The sequence below is a fragment of the Rhinolophus sinicus genome, chromosome 17 (genome assembly GCF_057876585.1).
Source record: "Rhinolophus sinicus isolate RSI-liver-muscle chromosome 17, RSI-T2T, whole genome shotgun sequence".
NCBI classification, from domain to species: domain Eukaryota; kingdom Metazoa; phylum Chordata; class Mammalia; order Chiroptera; family Rhinolophidae; genus Rhinolophus; species Rhinolophus sinicus.
The window spans coordinates 160,399,821-160,414,277 of record NC_142517.1 but is presented as its reverse complement, the minus strand read 5'-3'; the positions used below and the strand labels follow the sequence as shown (position 1 = coordinate 160,414,277).

The 14,457-nt window shown below is 35.8% G+C and overlaps 1 protein-coding gene across 5 annotated transcripts in view; it reads left to right on the top strand.

The window, feature by feature from the left end:
- Nucleotides 1-14,457, top strand: part of METTL8 (methyltransferase 8, tRNA N3-cytidine) — a 71,235-nt gene that overhangs the window by 46,097 nt on the left and 10,681 nt on the right. For 4 of the 5 annotated variants that reach the window (XM_019727416.3, XM_019727414.3, XM_074337932.2 and 1 more), the window contains 3 exons: nt 1,986-2,077; nt 10,625-10,995; nt 12,298-12,347. In XM_019727416.3, the coding sequence (XP_019582975.3) occupies nt 1,986-2,077; nt 10,625-10,995; nt 12,298-12,347 (513 nt within the window). The remainder of the gene's footprint in view (nt 1-1,985; nt 2,078-10,624; nt 10,996-12,297; nt 12,348-14,457) is intronic. The other variant, XM_074337939.2, reaches the window with a different exon arrangement.

The following is a 14,457-nucleotide window of genomic DNA, read 5'->3' as shown; positions in this document are numbered from 1 at the left end:
TGTGAGAATCCAACCGGCAGCCCTGTTGCCCAGAGCTTGCGCTCTAACCAACTGAGCCACCCGTTAGTCCCTCAATAAATGATTTGTTGCCTTTAATAATATTATATACCTGGGGTGCCAAAAAAATGTATACAAATGGACACTTTGCTCAACGTTGCTCAAGCAGTAGTTCACCATAATCAGAAGTGTCTGGATGCTGATGGTAACCACTTTGAGCACCTCTTGTAAATACAGAAGTCAAACGTGACTTGTATTCATCTTTTGTTATCGGTATATATTGAGTATTACAATTTTAATATTTTTTTCCTTTCCTAAAATGTGTATACATTTTTTTGGCACCCTCTGTATATGTTTATATGTACAGAATATAAAGCATAGTAGTCATCTCCAAGTTATATATGTGATTGCTCACATATATTAAAATAAGTCAACACAAAAATCTAGGGCTGCCAGGTGGCTCAGTTAGTTAGAACGCGAGCTCTTAACAACAAGGTTGCTGGTTCAGCCCATTCAATTCCCGCATGGGATGGGGCTGTGCCTCCTGCAACTAAGATTGAAAACGGCGACTGGACTTGGATCTGAGCTGTGCCCTCCACAACTAGATCGAAGGACAACAACTTGGAGCTGATGGGCCCTGGAGAAACACACTGTTCCCCAATATTCCCCAATAAAAAAATTTTTTTTGTTAAATCTATTCTAATCTTATTCATTATAGCAAGTGACAAAGCTGCCTAATGATTATTTGGGTTGTAAATGATTAGGTTTTAATTGAAATAATAGTTAAATTTTCGTCTGGGAAACTCTGATTTTTGCATTATCACTTGCTTTTCTTGGGAACTTCAGTATGCCAGTTTTAATTCTTAAAAGAAAGCAATTTCTCACCTTTCAGTGGTTTATTTATAAGCAGGTCACCGGAATACACACTGTCATATCTGATTGCATAAACAGGATTTAAAATAGTTCCAAACTTATCTCATTCCACCCAAACCAACTCCTTATTCTGTCATTATTACCTCCAGTTTTCTTGATTCTCAGTTTTAAGACCTTGAAATCATTCTTGACTCCTTCTACTCCCCGCAACATCTAGTTCTAAATCTCCAGGACAACAGGTTTTTTTCAGTGTCTCTCCTTTCACTCTTCCTTTCTGTTTTCCATTGCCACCACCTTAGTCCTGGGACTCATTAGTCCTAGATCATTGCAACAGTCTTCTAATTGGTCTCCCTTCCTCCAGTGCCTTCCCTGCTTTATTATGTTTTGCACATGACTAACCTGTTCACATTTGAGATCCTCTGAAATCTGACCACAATCCAGCTCCTAACTTCACCTGCAATTACCCAAGAGAACCAATCAAAACATTTTTTTTATTATTTCCGTATAAACTGTCCATATTCTCAGCTTCATACATGTCTCAGTTAATATTTATCAGTCACCATAATGATGCCCCTCAAGAATGAACCCATTTATAGAAATTAAGGCAGCTCATAAGAAAAGTCTAAAGTTACTTTAAAAACTGAGAATAAGTACAAAATATTTTAAAACAAATCTCTTTGACAGCAAAGTATTAAAATAAAAGTATTATAAGAGGAGAATTCAAAAACTATTAAAGAATGCCATGTTCATAAATTAACAAAAAGGCAAATGAATTTAGCCATAGAGTAAAATACACTAAACCATACTAGCACCCAAAAGAATTATGCACCCCAATAGTACTCCTGGGACATTACTTCAGCAGTCATTTCTAAAAGGTGGCTGGAGATTGCAACACAACCAGATTTTACACAAAGGAAACGTAGGAGTTCCAGGGTTGTATCAGCATTGTCAGAAGGAACATCTGACACAAAATATATTCAGGCCACATGGAATTAGTTTCTCTCATTTGTCTTTGACCAATCTAGAATGAAAGATGCATTCCCTGCTGCCCTTTTTCTGCCTTCTTCAATTATAAAGCATGTTTTACAATAGTTTTTCTTTCTTTCTTTTGATAGGGATCATATGCAATGGTCAACAGAAGAAGAAGCAGCAGCCAGAAAAAAAGTAGAGGAAAACTCAGCCGTACGAGTCCTTCTGGAAGAGCAAGGTAGGCAACTCAGTGTGGTAGTCCTGGAGCCTGGCTTTTCTGTTTAACCTTCCACTGATTTGTTCACACCTTAGTGTCTTCCTAGCTGTGTCATTACTTTGGAGAATTCTTAGCTTCCACCTATGCCAATCCACTTGTTCCATTTGGGAGAATTCCCAATTTTTCCTGTATAGTGGGACCAAAGATAGTATGATAAGTTATGTACTCACCTTGTACTTGCCTTTTTGGTAATCAGATTGTTGCCTTTTCTGGGAGATACACACACGTGGGTAGCATTTCAAACAAGATACGAAAATATAACTTTAAAATTTTCCTCTTGCTGTACATCTTGTAGTACGCAGTTGTGCATTTCACTTGTTAGGAATGTTCAACAAATTCAAAAACTTTGAGCAAAGAAGGTAAAGTCAAATCAAAATGTTGCTGGTCTTTTAGTTTAAACATAAAGTTTCAATAAAGATTTAAGGTACTTTTCTTGGAGGCCATTGATATTTAGGGTTTAATTTAGGTAAAGCCTTGCCAACCTTCAAAAATGGCTTCTAAAAAATGTGACTATGCTACTATCACAAAAACAGAAAATGGTTGGTGAGGATGTAGAGAAATGGGAACCCTTATGCATTATTGGTAGAATTGTAAAGTGGTGTAGCCTCTGTGGAAAACAGAATGGAAGCTCCTTTAAAAAAATTAAAGATGAAACTAACATATGATCTAGCAACCTCACCTCTGGACATAGCAAAAAAAATTGAAAGTAGGGTCTTGAAGACATATTTGCACACCCATGTTCATAGCAACACTATTCACAATAGCCAAAAGGGGGAAGCATCCCAAAGGATGGTCAGCAGATGAATGGATAAACAAAAGGTGGTATTTACATATACTTGAATATTGTTCAGCCTTAAAAAGGAAGGAAACCCTGTCACATGCTATAATATAACCTGGATGAAATTTGAAGACATTACGTTAAGTGAAATAAGTCAGTCACAGAAAGGCAAATACTGTATGTTTCCACTTACATGAAGTATCTAAAGTAGTCAAATTCATAGAAACAGAAAGTAGAATGGCGGTTACCAGGGCCCGGGGGACGGGGAAACACAGAGTTGTTATTTAATGGGTATAGAGTTTCAGATTTGCAAAATGAAAACAGTTTTAGACATCTGTTTCACAACAAGTGAATATACTTAACACTATTAGATTGTATACTTAAAAATTGTTATGATGATACAGTTTATATTATGTATTTTTACCATGATTTTTGAAAATAGCACACAAAAAAATTTGGCCTATGTCCTCACTGTAGTACCGAGAACCCACAGACACTTTGCTGAACACATACTCTCTAAATAGGATTTTCTACCTTATTTTTCTTGAAATCATTTCTTCTTTGAAACAGCTTGGTTCTTTTTCTTTCTTAAAAAAAATAGTTTATTGAAGTACCAAATACACACAGAAGATTATACAACTCATGAAACAATTCTCACAAAGCTCAATGAATTTCCCCAATACCCACATCAAGAAACAGAATATTACCATAGCCCAGAAACTTCCTCATGTTCCTTCCCAATTACAATACTTCCCACAACCCCTCAGAGCCCACAGTGAGCAATCACTATTCTGGCTTCTAATACCATAGATTAGTTTTGCCAGAGCAACTTGGTTCTAGTCTTGATCATTTCTCAGTCACTCTTGTAGCAGTATCAGTATAGCCATTAGATAAAGCAGGTGTGAGCAAACGATGGCCACAGGTCAAATCCAGCCCACTGCATGTTTTTATAAATAAAGTTTTATTGGAATACAGACATGCTTGTTTACTTATTGTCTATGGCTACCTTGGAGCTGTGTCTACAGAGTTGAATGGTGTCAACAGAGACTATATGTAGCTCACAAAGACTACTTACTATCTCGCCCTTTCTAGAAAAAGTTTGTCGACTCCTGAAATAGAATTTTCAGGACAAATTGATCAGCTGTCCTGAAACACCCCAGGGAAAGATGTTTGCATTCCTCTGTGCAAGCCAAGCATAGTGAAAATCACTAATCCCACTGGTCGTTAACTATTGTTCTAATGACTTTAGTCTACAATTGAGGCTAACGTTTGCAGCAAAGGTCACTGTGGAAACTGAGCTAATGAGACAGTCCTTAACCAGTGAAGGGGAAAGCGCTGCCCTATCGTATCCCCTGGTATCGTTTGCTGTCCCTTGGAGCTTGTTCTCTTTCTGTAGCCTAAGCTTGACTGCGTCGTGGAGGGCAGACGAGAACGAGCACCCGATCCACAATGGAACCATTCTATTTTTATGGCTCCAGCCATGCAGTCCAGAGTGGGATATGGCCAGCGACTGCTGGGGTTGGATTGGAGGGTGCATACCAGTGGCAGTTCCGCTTACAAATCAGCCAGCAATGCATTCCTTTGCAGGAACTCTGTCACACTGTTTCTGAGGAAGTATAATTTTGCTTCTTTGCCAGCAGCTGCACAGACATATTTTCCACATTACTCAAGCTTCTGCTAGTGGCCACCTGGATGTGACAGAGAGAGTCAGGCCTAAACTGAATCAAAAGTTATCAGCCATCTTAATTCATTCCCAGGAAGTTAAAAATTATCCACAGTATATTTCCTGATAATATGAAAAACCAAGGATTTTTTTCCTGCTTTTTGAATATGTCTGTTTAGAACATAAATAGATGAGCAGTGCTGATGATGTTCCCTTAAAGTGCTCTGTACGTGGCTGCCTCCTTTGGCCTATTTATGTTAACAATGAACTTGAGTGAAGCTAATGAGGTTATTTTAGGGCCTTGGATAACGCATTAGAGGAAAATGACAGTTCCCACAGAACCATAGTGTGACTGAAATAGAAAGGTGGTGACTGGGCTCCCTCTTTAGAAGCAGGAAAAGCAGGCTGGAGAGGACTGATGCTACAGCTTTGAAGCGTTTGGTTTGTTATTAGCATGTCCAGTCTCTCTCTGAGCACGTTTTCTGGCTGCCGTGGAGACACAGAACAAAAGATTCCGTTTTAAAATGACTCAAAGTGATCGAGGTTTCTAGTGGGTCCCTTCTGCGTCCTCCCCATAGCACTGCTCAGGGTGGTGGACTTCATACTTTGTACATGTCAGGGAACAAGGAGAGGAACACACAGGGGAGGTGACCGTTTCATCACACATAAGCAAGGCTGCGCAGAGCGGCAACGGAGGCTGCTGTGAGGGTGGCGAAGAAAGAAAACTTGTTTTCAGGAGCTGTGCTGAGTGAGACGACATGACAGTGAGAGCAAATGCCCACCGAGCCACCCAGTCCAGTCTCTGCCAGGGGTCACAGAGCTGCTAGTCTGTAGAAGCCCTGGCTGAGGCTTCTCATTGGATATTTAATGTCTCTGATGAATATGGGTCAAGGTGAATAGGTCCGTTTAAAAGCTCTACTCCCAGACTTGATGAAAACCCAAAGGAAGCTCTGACCCAGTTCTTCTCCCACTGCCTCTTTTAACCACCATCTCTTCTTATCAGGAGAGTCTTAAGTTTTTAAAAGAGCCACTTTTCTCCCATCACAAAGCATTCTATTTGCAAATTAGTGTACAGCATGAGCACTGTTTCTTGCTCTTATCTCACTGATTTTAACACTACTGGGAGGAAATACTGGTTCTCCCACGCTGGCCAACTCTCCAACACATTTTTTCCTCTGTGTCAGTCTGTCCTGTCACTCCCATATCCCACTTCTCACCTTTTGTCTCAGTTGTTTCTGAGAACTGAAGTCAGGAAACATCCTGGCAATTCTGAAAATAACAACTTATCCATTACCAGTAGCACAGTCTTTCGCTGTGGGATGGTTGACATTTCATTCCTGTGATCCAAATGTATACCATTCAGGCTCTCAAATTAGCAATATTTCTTTCAATTAGATGCCCAGATTAGTGATTTTTAATTCAACATATCTTTTGGTAATTTCTTTTAAATTTTGTTATAGATCATATTTCTTTTAAAAGCTGGTTAATTCCAAGAAAATGAGAAAGATACATTTGGTAGTTTTTTAGTTAATATGATTATATTTTATAATTTTTAAAAAACATCTCCAGTGTGTTATAGCAAATGTAATGGGTTTTTAAAACTTAAGATCAAAAGCAGCTGCTATTTTTAAATGTCCTTGTAAATAACTACCCAACTAGAATGCGTTCTCTCTGTCAAGCAAAATAGCAAAAGAATCCTACTATACCTTACCTTGTGAATACTTTACCACTTGAGAGTATCCTATGTGAAAAAAATGAGACTAGCTGAAAGTTTTGTGTGCTGATAAATTTAGAGTACTTGTTTATAAGTCATCTTTGGTTGTTTGAAATTTCATGCAGTGCTTTTAGAAATGTACTTTTCATTTCATAAGAGTTTCCTTTTATTAGACAGTGAACTTTATCAGTGACGTGTGGAAATTTCCAACTTTGAGAGCTCAGGTATTTGCGTAATTGATGTGCAAAAATAACTTCAAGTTGCTTTTTATTACACTGCAACTTAGAATAAATTTTCATAATTCATATTAATCATATCATATATGCCAGATACATAAATAGTTTAATTCATTTTCTAATCGTGATATTCAGTGTGATTCAGGGTGAATTCTGAATATTTAAGTATGGTTACTGTGTCATATTCCTTCTTCCCCTCAGCAGTACTGAATTTAATAAGTGAATAATTGAGAAGTTGCTTCATTTTGCTGTGGTTATACTAATCACTACATCCCCTTTACTGCCATTGGCATAGAGCAATTAACTCTGAATCAGCAACCTAGGAAAGTGGAAGGAAAAAATACTCCTTCAAGAATAATTGATCATTAGTATACCTGTTTAGAAGATCAGCTGGACAAGATGAAGACAGGGCATGTTTCTCCACATTATATTCTTTTATCAATATTGGCCTGAACTTGAGATGAGTTAACAGTAGCTTAAAACCAACTGTTTCACTCAGGGTCAGGAAAGGAGCTCTCCCAAATCCCTTGTCATCACAGATACTCTTGCAGTTCAGGAAATTAAATCAGATGCTGAAGGTATTTACGTTGTCGCACAACCATAATTATGAGTCTGATTGAGCTTCCATGGGGTCTCAGAAGCTGTCACACATTACTGGTAATTATTGAGTTGCCAGCATTAATTGAAGATACCACTGAAAACACAACTTTAAAATGCAAAAAAAAAAAAAAAAAAAAACACAAAAAATGCAAAAACAAAAAATGTCCAGCCCATTAGCCTTTTTCCCTTAGCCCATCCTGGATGCTGTTTCTGTTTCTTTCCCACAAACTCATCTATTCTCAAAGAGCATTTTGTGTTGCCATTGTTCATCATAATTTCATCGTATAACTTTGCAGAATTTATATTTTTATATAATTCAAATGAGGTTTAATTAATTCTGTATTTCTGACCTGTTTTTATGAAGGTTCACTCCAATCAGCATTATTTTTAAAAGTAAGTTGTACCGACGATAGGTCATGCTGAGGTTTTAATTTCAGCTTGAGATTTCATAATGAGAGGAAAATCAGAAAAACAGATTATTTCCAAAGACATTTTGGAGAGATTTAACATTGATTTTGTGTTAGGAAGGCAATGTAATGTAATGGTTAAGAGCATGGGCTTTAAAGTTTGATAGACTTGGTCCAGGTCCTGGGTCTGCTGGATGACCTTGGGAAAATTTTGTATCCCTTCTGACCTTGAATGTCTTTGTAAATTGGAATAATAATATGTCTATCTGAAAGGTATTACTAGAATTAAATGGGAATAAAAATCCAAGTAAAGCATTTGACATAGTGTCTGGCACATAATAAGCACTTAGTATGTGTTATTGTTGTTATTTTTAATGATGTTATTGGTATAATGATTTATATAAATGTAGGGTGTTTTCTCCTAATTTCTGAGTGGGTAATGCTTGAAAAAGGCTTGAAAGTATGTGTAGTAGCAGACCTTGATCGTCATCTTCTGATAGTAATCAGATCCTTTTTAAAGATTGCATAGGCCAGGGTTGAATTTAGATGCTTGATGTGTTTGCTATCTGAACCAGATTCCAGCCATCTCACTGCAGATTACTTTTATTTATACACTGTAGAAATTAATGCAGTAGTATAAACTCATATTTATGACAGCGATCTGATCCAAGATTTTGTAGTTTGTAAAACTGATAATGTTTAATGTTCTCCATAAAGTCGTGGGGTTTAATAAGAAAGTACATAGACTTTTTAGAGCTTGAATGTAGAGATACTCTAATTCAACCTTTCATCAAATTAGAAAACTGTATAGGCAAGTTGAATGAAGAATCAACTAGATTCCTTATCTTGTAAGATATAGATAAAACTTTGCAAAAGAAAGATCATTAAATTGTTATCATCACTCCAAATTTTTATCTGATTGTTATAAATGAATATAAAATAAATTTTAGAGTTGCAATCAGTGTATAGAGAAACATTCTATGTGAATGTTTTCTCTTAATATTATTATCCTTTAAATTTTAATTGCTACGTAAGGTTACTCTATTTGACCTGCATTGCTTGGTCATTCCTGTGTTGTTGGGTATTTGAGTTATTTCCCACTTTTTCCTTTATAAATAGCACTGCTATGAATATCTTTTCAGCTGTCTACCCTCCTCCCCCCAATTAATTCCTAGGGGAATATTCCCACAAATTAATCAAGATACAGTATTACATCCTGTTTACTGAAAGGTTCAAACTCATTTCACAAGTAGCTTGGTATTGGAAACTCAGATACTAGAGATTTTTGACTAAATGTCAAATCTAGGTTCTTAGGTGTTGCTTTTTATTAAGCAGAAATATCTTTTACCAGCATAGAACGAGTTACAAAGAGAGTTTTTTAAGGTGAAATTAAATTACTAATTACTCCTAAGTCTGATTTTAAGAATGTTGTTTTGTTTTCTTACACAGTATATCAGGTACACTCCAATTTTTAAAAGTAAAGATAGAACTATTTTAAAAATAAATATCTAACATTTTTAGATTAACCATAAATAGGCTTCTTTCCATTAGTGTAGATGTGAGCATATTTTGGACTTCAACATCACAGAATTCTTTTGTTACAGAGATCTACTTTCATTTCTCAGTCCTTAAGTACAGATGTGAGTTTCTGTCTTTATAGCAGTCCAGCTGCTAGGTACAATTCAGCCTTGATGGGAAGGAAGTCTTGTGGCCAGATGGGTACAAGGCCATAAAGATAAAAACGGAAAGAAAAGAAAAACTATAAGAGCTTCAGGACAGGGCTCTGTAAAACATGAACTGACTGTAGGCGATGCTTATTCTGAGGGTAGGGGCTTCTTTAAAACTGTGGAAGAAATGAGTTTTTCATTTTTAGTTTTATTTTATTTTTGGTATAGATAGTAATTTTACACAGATCAAAATTCAAATGAAAATTGTTTCTCAAATCCTGGTCCCCAGGATTGAGAGAGAGAGAGAGAGAGAGAGAGAGAGAGAGAGATATGTATGTATCTGTATGCACACACATGTATTCTTTTTCTTCTTTTTTTCCCCTGACAAATGGTTGCATTATATACATACTGTTCTACACTTTGCTTTTTTACCTAACATTAAATCTTGGAAATTATTCTATATCAATAGAAGGTTTTTTAATTCTTTGAAAGCACTTTAAAAATATTGTGTGTGTACATTGGGTGAAAGTAATTCTTATTTTTTTAAAAAGTAATTCTTAACTCATGGATTAGGCCTAGGGATTAGGCCTGGTACAAATAGTATCCAAGAAATGTTTGTTGAATGAATAAGTGAGAGTGGGTGATTTAATTATATTAATTTAAGTACAGATAGAAAGTGGCAGAAAGCTAAGAATTCCCTAAAGTTTTGAGACTCTTGACCTAACTCTGACCCTGGGATCCAGGGAAATCTAAAAGACAACATCAGAAATTCTTACTAAGGCTTTGTATTAGATGTCAATAGGAACAGATGCCTCAGGAGGTGGGGGAAGAATGGAGTAATGGGATGGCCTCTAGACTCCAGGAGTCAGAATATGTGGTCCTGGTTCTGCTATGATGGGCTCTAGGCCCTAGAACAATTGGGTTCATCTTTTCCGTGCTTTCTTTCATGCAAAACACGGGTGTTGGAGTACATTATTTCAAAGGACAGTTCTAGCTCTCAGATTGTCATTTGTAACTCCACAATTCCCTGTTTGATTACCAGTTTGCACAGAAATCATGTTCAAACTGCATTTACACAGCCAAAAAATGAAGTGTCTTTTCTCTAAGATAATAGAGCCTTACAGATTATTGGTAAAAATGTGGTTATTAAGATTCTGAGATTAGACTGTAGAAAGTAGTTTGCAATGGTTATATACCTCACAAAATTTATTGGCCAAACTATTAAGACAGAAACAGATGGACTAAATACCCCACACACTGACACATTTTGAGAAAATTAATGCTCTGTAGTAAATATACTTGTTATAAATGATAAATAATGTATATAACATATTTAACAGATTTAACAATTAAATATATTTAGCTATTAAAATAGTAACTAATAATAAATAGCAACTAATAATAAATATAATTCATAGTAAAATATTTTTCTCTCCTTTTTAGTCAAGTATGAGAGTGAAGCAAGTAAATATTGGGACACATTTTACAAGATTCACAAGAATAAGTTTTTCAAGGATCGTAATTGGCTGTTGAGGGAATTTCCGGAGATTCTTCCAGTTGATCAAAACACTGAAGAGAAGGCAAAAAAAATTTTATGGGATCATGTAAAAACTAATGCTGCAAATAGTTTCTCAAGAATGCACTGTGCTACCATGCTTGAAGAAAAAAATCATTTTAAGAAAAGTTCTGTCTTGTCAGATGGTCAAAGCAAAGCAGGATCTAATTTTTCTAACCTAGACTCTGAAGAACACAGAAAAGGACCTCTCAAGCCTGAGCCATTTCCTGGTAGCAATGCCACTTTCAGAATCCTAGAGGTACTGTACTGCAGGGGCAAAGATGGGAGTTAGCAAATGATTTTAAGGCGTGCATTCCATATTGCTTTATTAATTATCTAGATTCTTTAGGGGGGGAATGATCAAACCTAACTATATAAATGTTCAGTATACTTGTACACCATATCTTTAATCAGTCTGGTTTTAACTTGTCTGTTTTAATTTCTAACTTGAAGGCAGTTTTAGATACCAATAAAGTTTTGGCCTTGATTTCTATCTCTTTCTGTTACTAACCCATTTTTGGTGAAATAGAAATAACAGATACGTATTTGTAATTTTCTGTAATCTGGTGTAGACTTTGATTTTGTTTTTAAAAATAAACTTTTCCCTTCTCATTTTAAAGATAGTATATATTAATTATAGATAATTTGCTAAAGAGTAGATAAGAGAAATAAAATTATAATCCCACAAACAAGGGATTTAGCCATTGATAACATTTTATCGTTTTTACTATTTTATATAGTTGAGCTATACCATGATATCATAAGCTGCTTTCACTATCTTTAGAAATTCTCTATAAACATTTTTGTGGCTGAGAAATATTTCACTATGTGGAGTACGATAATTCGCTTATCTATTTTCACACTAACTGGGCATTTAAATTGTTTTCAGGTTTCTACAGCAAATGTTGGGTGTAAACGTTTCCACATTTTCTTTTATTATCTTGGGTTAGATTTACAAATTCATAACTTAACAAAAATTTTTAATACTCTTAAGATGTATTGCCAAATTGCTTTAGAAGAAGTTGTACTAATACCAGTTCACAGAAGCATATGTCTGTTTCGTCACACCCTCATTGATTGCAATATTCTTATTTTAGTGCTTTTTGCTTTGTTAGACAAAAATTATACCTTGTTTCAATTTGTATTTCTTTGATTATTAAATAGGTCATATGGTTTTCAAATGTTTAGAAGCCATTTGTACTTCTTTTGTGTTCTATTTATTTTCTTTGCTTACTTACCCGTAGGTGTTTTTGTTGTTGGTGTTTTTAATGACCCTGGCTTTTTATCACATATATTGCACACTTGTTTTTCACAGTGTGTTGATCACCTTTTAATTTGGTTTATTTTGGGTTTTGTTGTGTAAAAATTTTAAATGTTTCCATAGTCAAATTTCTCAGTAGTATTCTTGTGATTTATTCCACTGCTTTTGAGTTCAGAAAACTCTCTTACACATACCAGAGATCCAGTAAATTTCTTCTAGTTTTTTTTAATTAAAAAATCTGACATTGGTGAGGAAAATTTAACCTGTTTTCATGATATTTGTTTGTTCTTTTGATTTTAGGTTGGCTGTGGTGCTGGAAATAGTGTTTTTCCAATTCTGGACACTTTGCAGTGAGTTTTAGAGTTTTCTACAAAATTTTACATATGTATGGGATGTTGAGAAATTCTGGAAAAATGTTATGTGCATGACAGTTGTGGTCTTGTTCCCGTATTAACAATAATTAAGGCAAATTTCAAAAGCACTGTCTTCGTCTTAGTGCCCCATTTCACGTGAACTGAGACTTACTCTGAAAATAGTGTCTCACAGCCATGGGTTGTCCACCGCAGGCTGAAGTATTTTGTAAGCTTGTGTTTGCATGGATGAGAGAGTGAGAAAGCAGCAAGAGATGTGATCCTTCTACTAAGCTGTGAATTACTAAACTTTAGAGGTTTATTTGTTCCTCAAGGACAGCACAAGTGTCATTTTAACATATAGAGGATTGAGTGTAAAGCTTATGCTTTAACCCTCATTTTATTTTGTCCTCACTTCTGGAGCCACACCCACGGTAAAACCTTCGGGTGTCTAATGATTGTCTCTGGACTTGAACTTATTTGGAGGTAATAGCAACTAACCCTAAGACTCAAAAAAGCAAGCGAAAGTAAATGATACAGACAGAGATGTTCTCCTGACCCACCCTTCCTATTCACTACCTCACCCATGTTTTAGTATTTCCATGATGAAGACACACCTTACAAAACTTTTCTAACACCTTTCACGTATGGCTGGTCTGCCGATTTCTTTCTTTTTTTTTAAGTTTACATAATAGCTTTCACATTATTTTTCCATTATAAAATCAACATAAGCACATTCCAGAACATTTCCATTAGAGTAAAATGGGGGAGGGAGAAATCACCCATCATCCCCATTATCCTAACATAGCTGCTGCCAGAATTTTTGTTGTAATTCCTTTCAGTCTTTTCTCTATGTATATTTTTAAATTTAAGGATTTATTTTTTAGACTTTATGAACATGTGAAAGCGTTCAGAAAAGTAAAGAGTGTTAGTCAATGAATCCCCATATACCCACTACCTCAATTCAACAATTATGAATGTAATGCCAACATCATGACACTTAATCTTTAAATATGACGTGTCTTATGATGTATCTCCAAAAAATCAGAACATTCTCTAATACTAGTATAAACCTAACATAATGAATAGTAAGTCATTCTCTGATAGCATTAAATAACCAGTTCAAGTGGCCAGGCAGAATGATGCTGGCAAATTTGCAGTTCTGAATGGCCTTTCTATTTTTGTACTTATTTTCTTTGTTTTCCCTTTTCCAGTTTCTGGGCTGAAATTTCCTGTTCTTTTATAGCATATAGCCAGGTTTCTTCACCCTAGTAATCCCCAAGTTTGTAATACACGTAAATCTACAACATTGGCAGTTGATTATGTGTTACTTTATGACTCCTATCAAAGTTTTATTTACCATGTGATTTCCTTATGTCTCGTCTCTCCACACCACTGTTTATATTCCCTGAAGTAGAGAGCATATTTTACCCTAATCTGATTTTCCAGGTAGCCTAACAGTACAATATGGATCATTAGAGCTCAGTACATATTGACTGATTAATATCTCTGATTCCTCACTTGTTAGTTGTATTTTTCCCTCTCCCTTCAACGAATCATTGGAAGCTCTTGCCTCCTCACTCCCTGGCTTTTCTTAGCTGTCTTTGTTTTTTTCCTCATATCCATATTTCAGAAATCATTGTAGTTCAATAACCTGAGATAATTCATCTTTAAAAGGCAAACAGTGATTCGCCTTCCAAAGATTGGATTAGTCTTTTTTTCCCCACCTAAGAAATTATGTTTTATTACTTTTGGAGAGTATAGGATTAATGTTTTACATTTTCAGAATATTTTACCATAATTAGACCTCCAGAATTGAGAGGTCACATCATTCTCCAAGGGTCATTTAATCGTAAACCCCCTACCAAAAGAGTGCTTGGTAGTATGGTGGTGGTAGTGGTATTTACACCTGCTTGCTGGGAGAAGGGCCAAGACAGTCAGCTGATTTTACAGAAAAGCTCTGGAAAGTTATTGAGTGGTCACAAGACTTTGACTTAGGCTGCTGATGCAGTGGGAATTCAGTCTCACAGGTCATGCTGCCACTCTGGTAGGACACATGGCAAAAGGCCCATGCTTTCATTTAGCTACTAGACTGTTCCATATCTTGTGG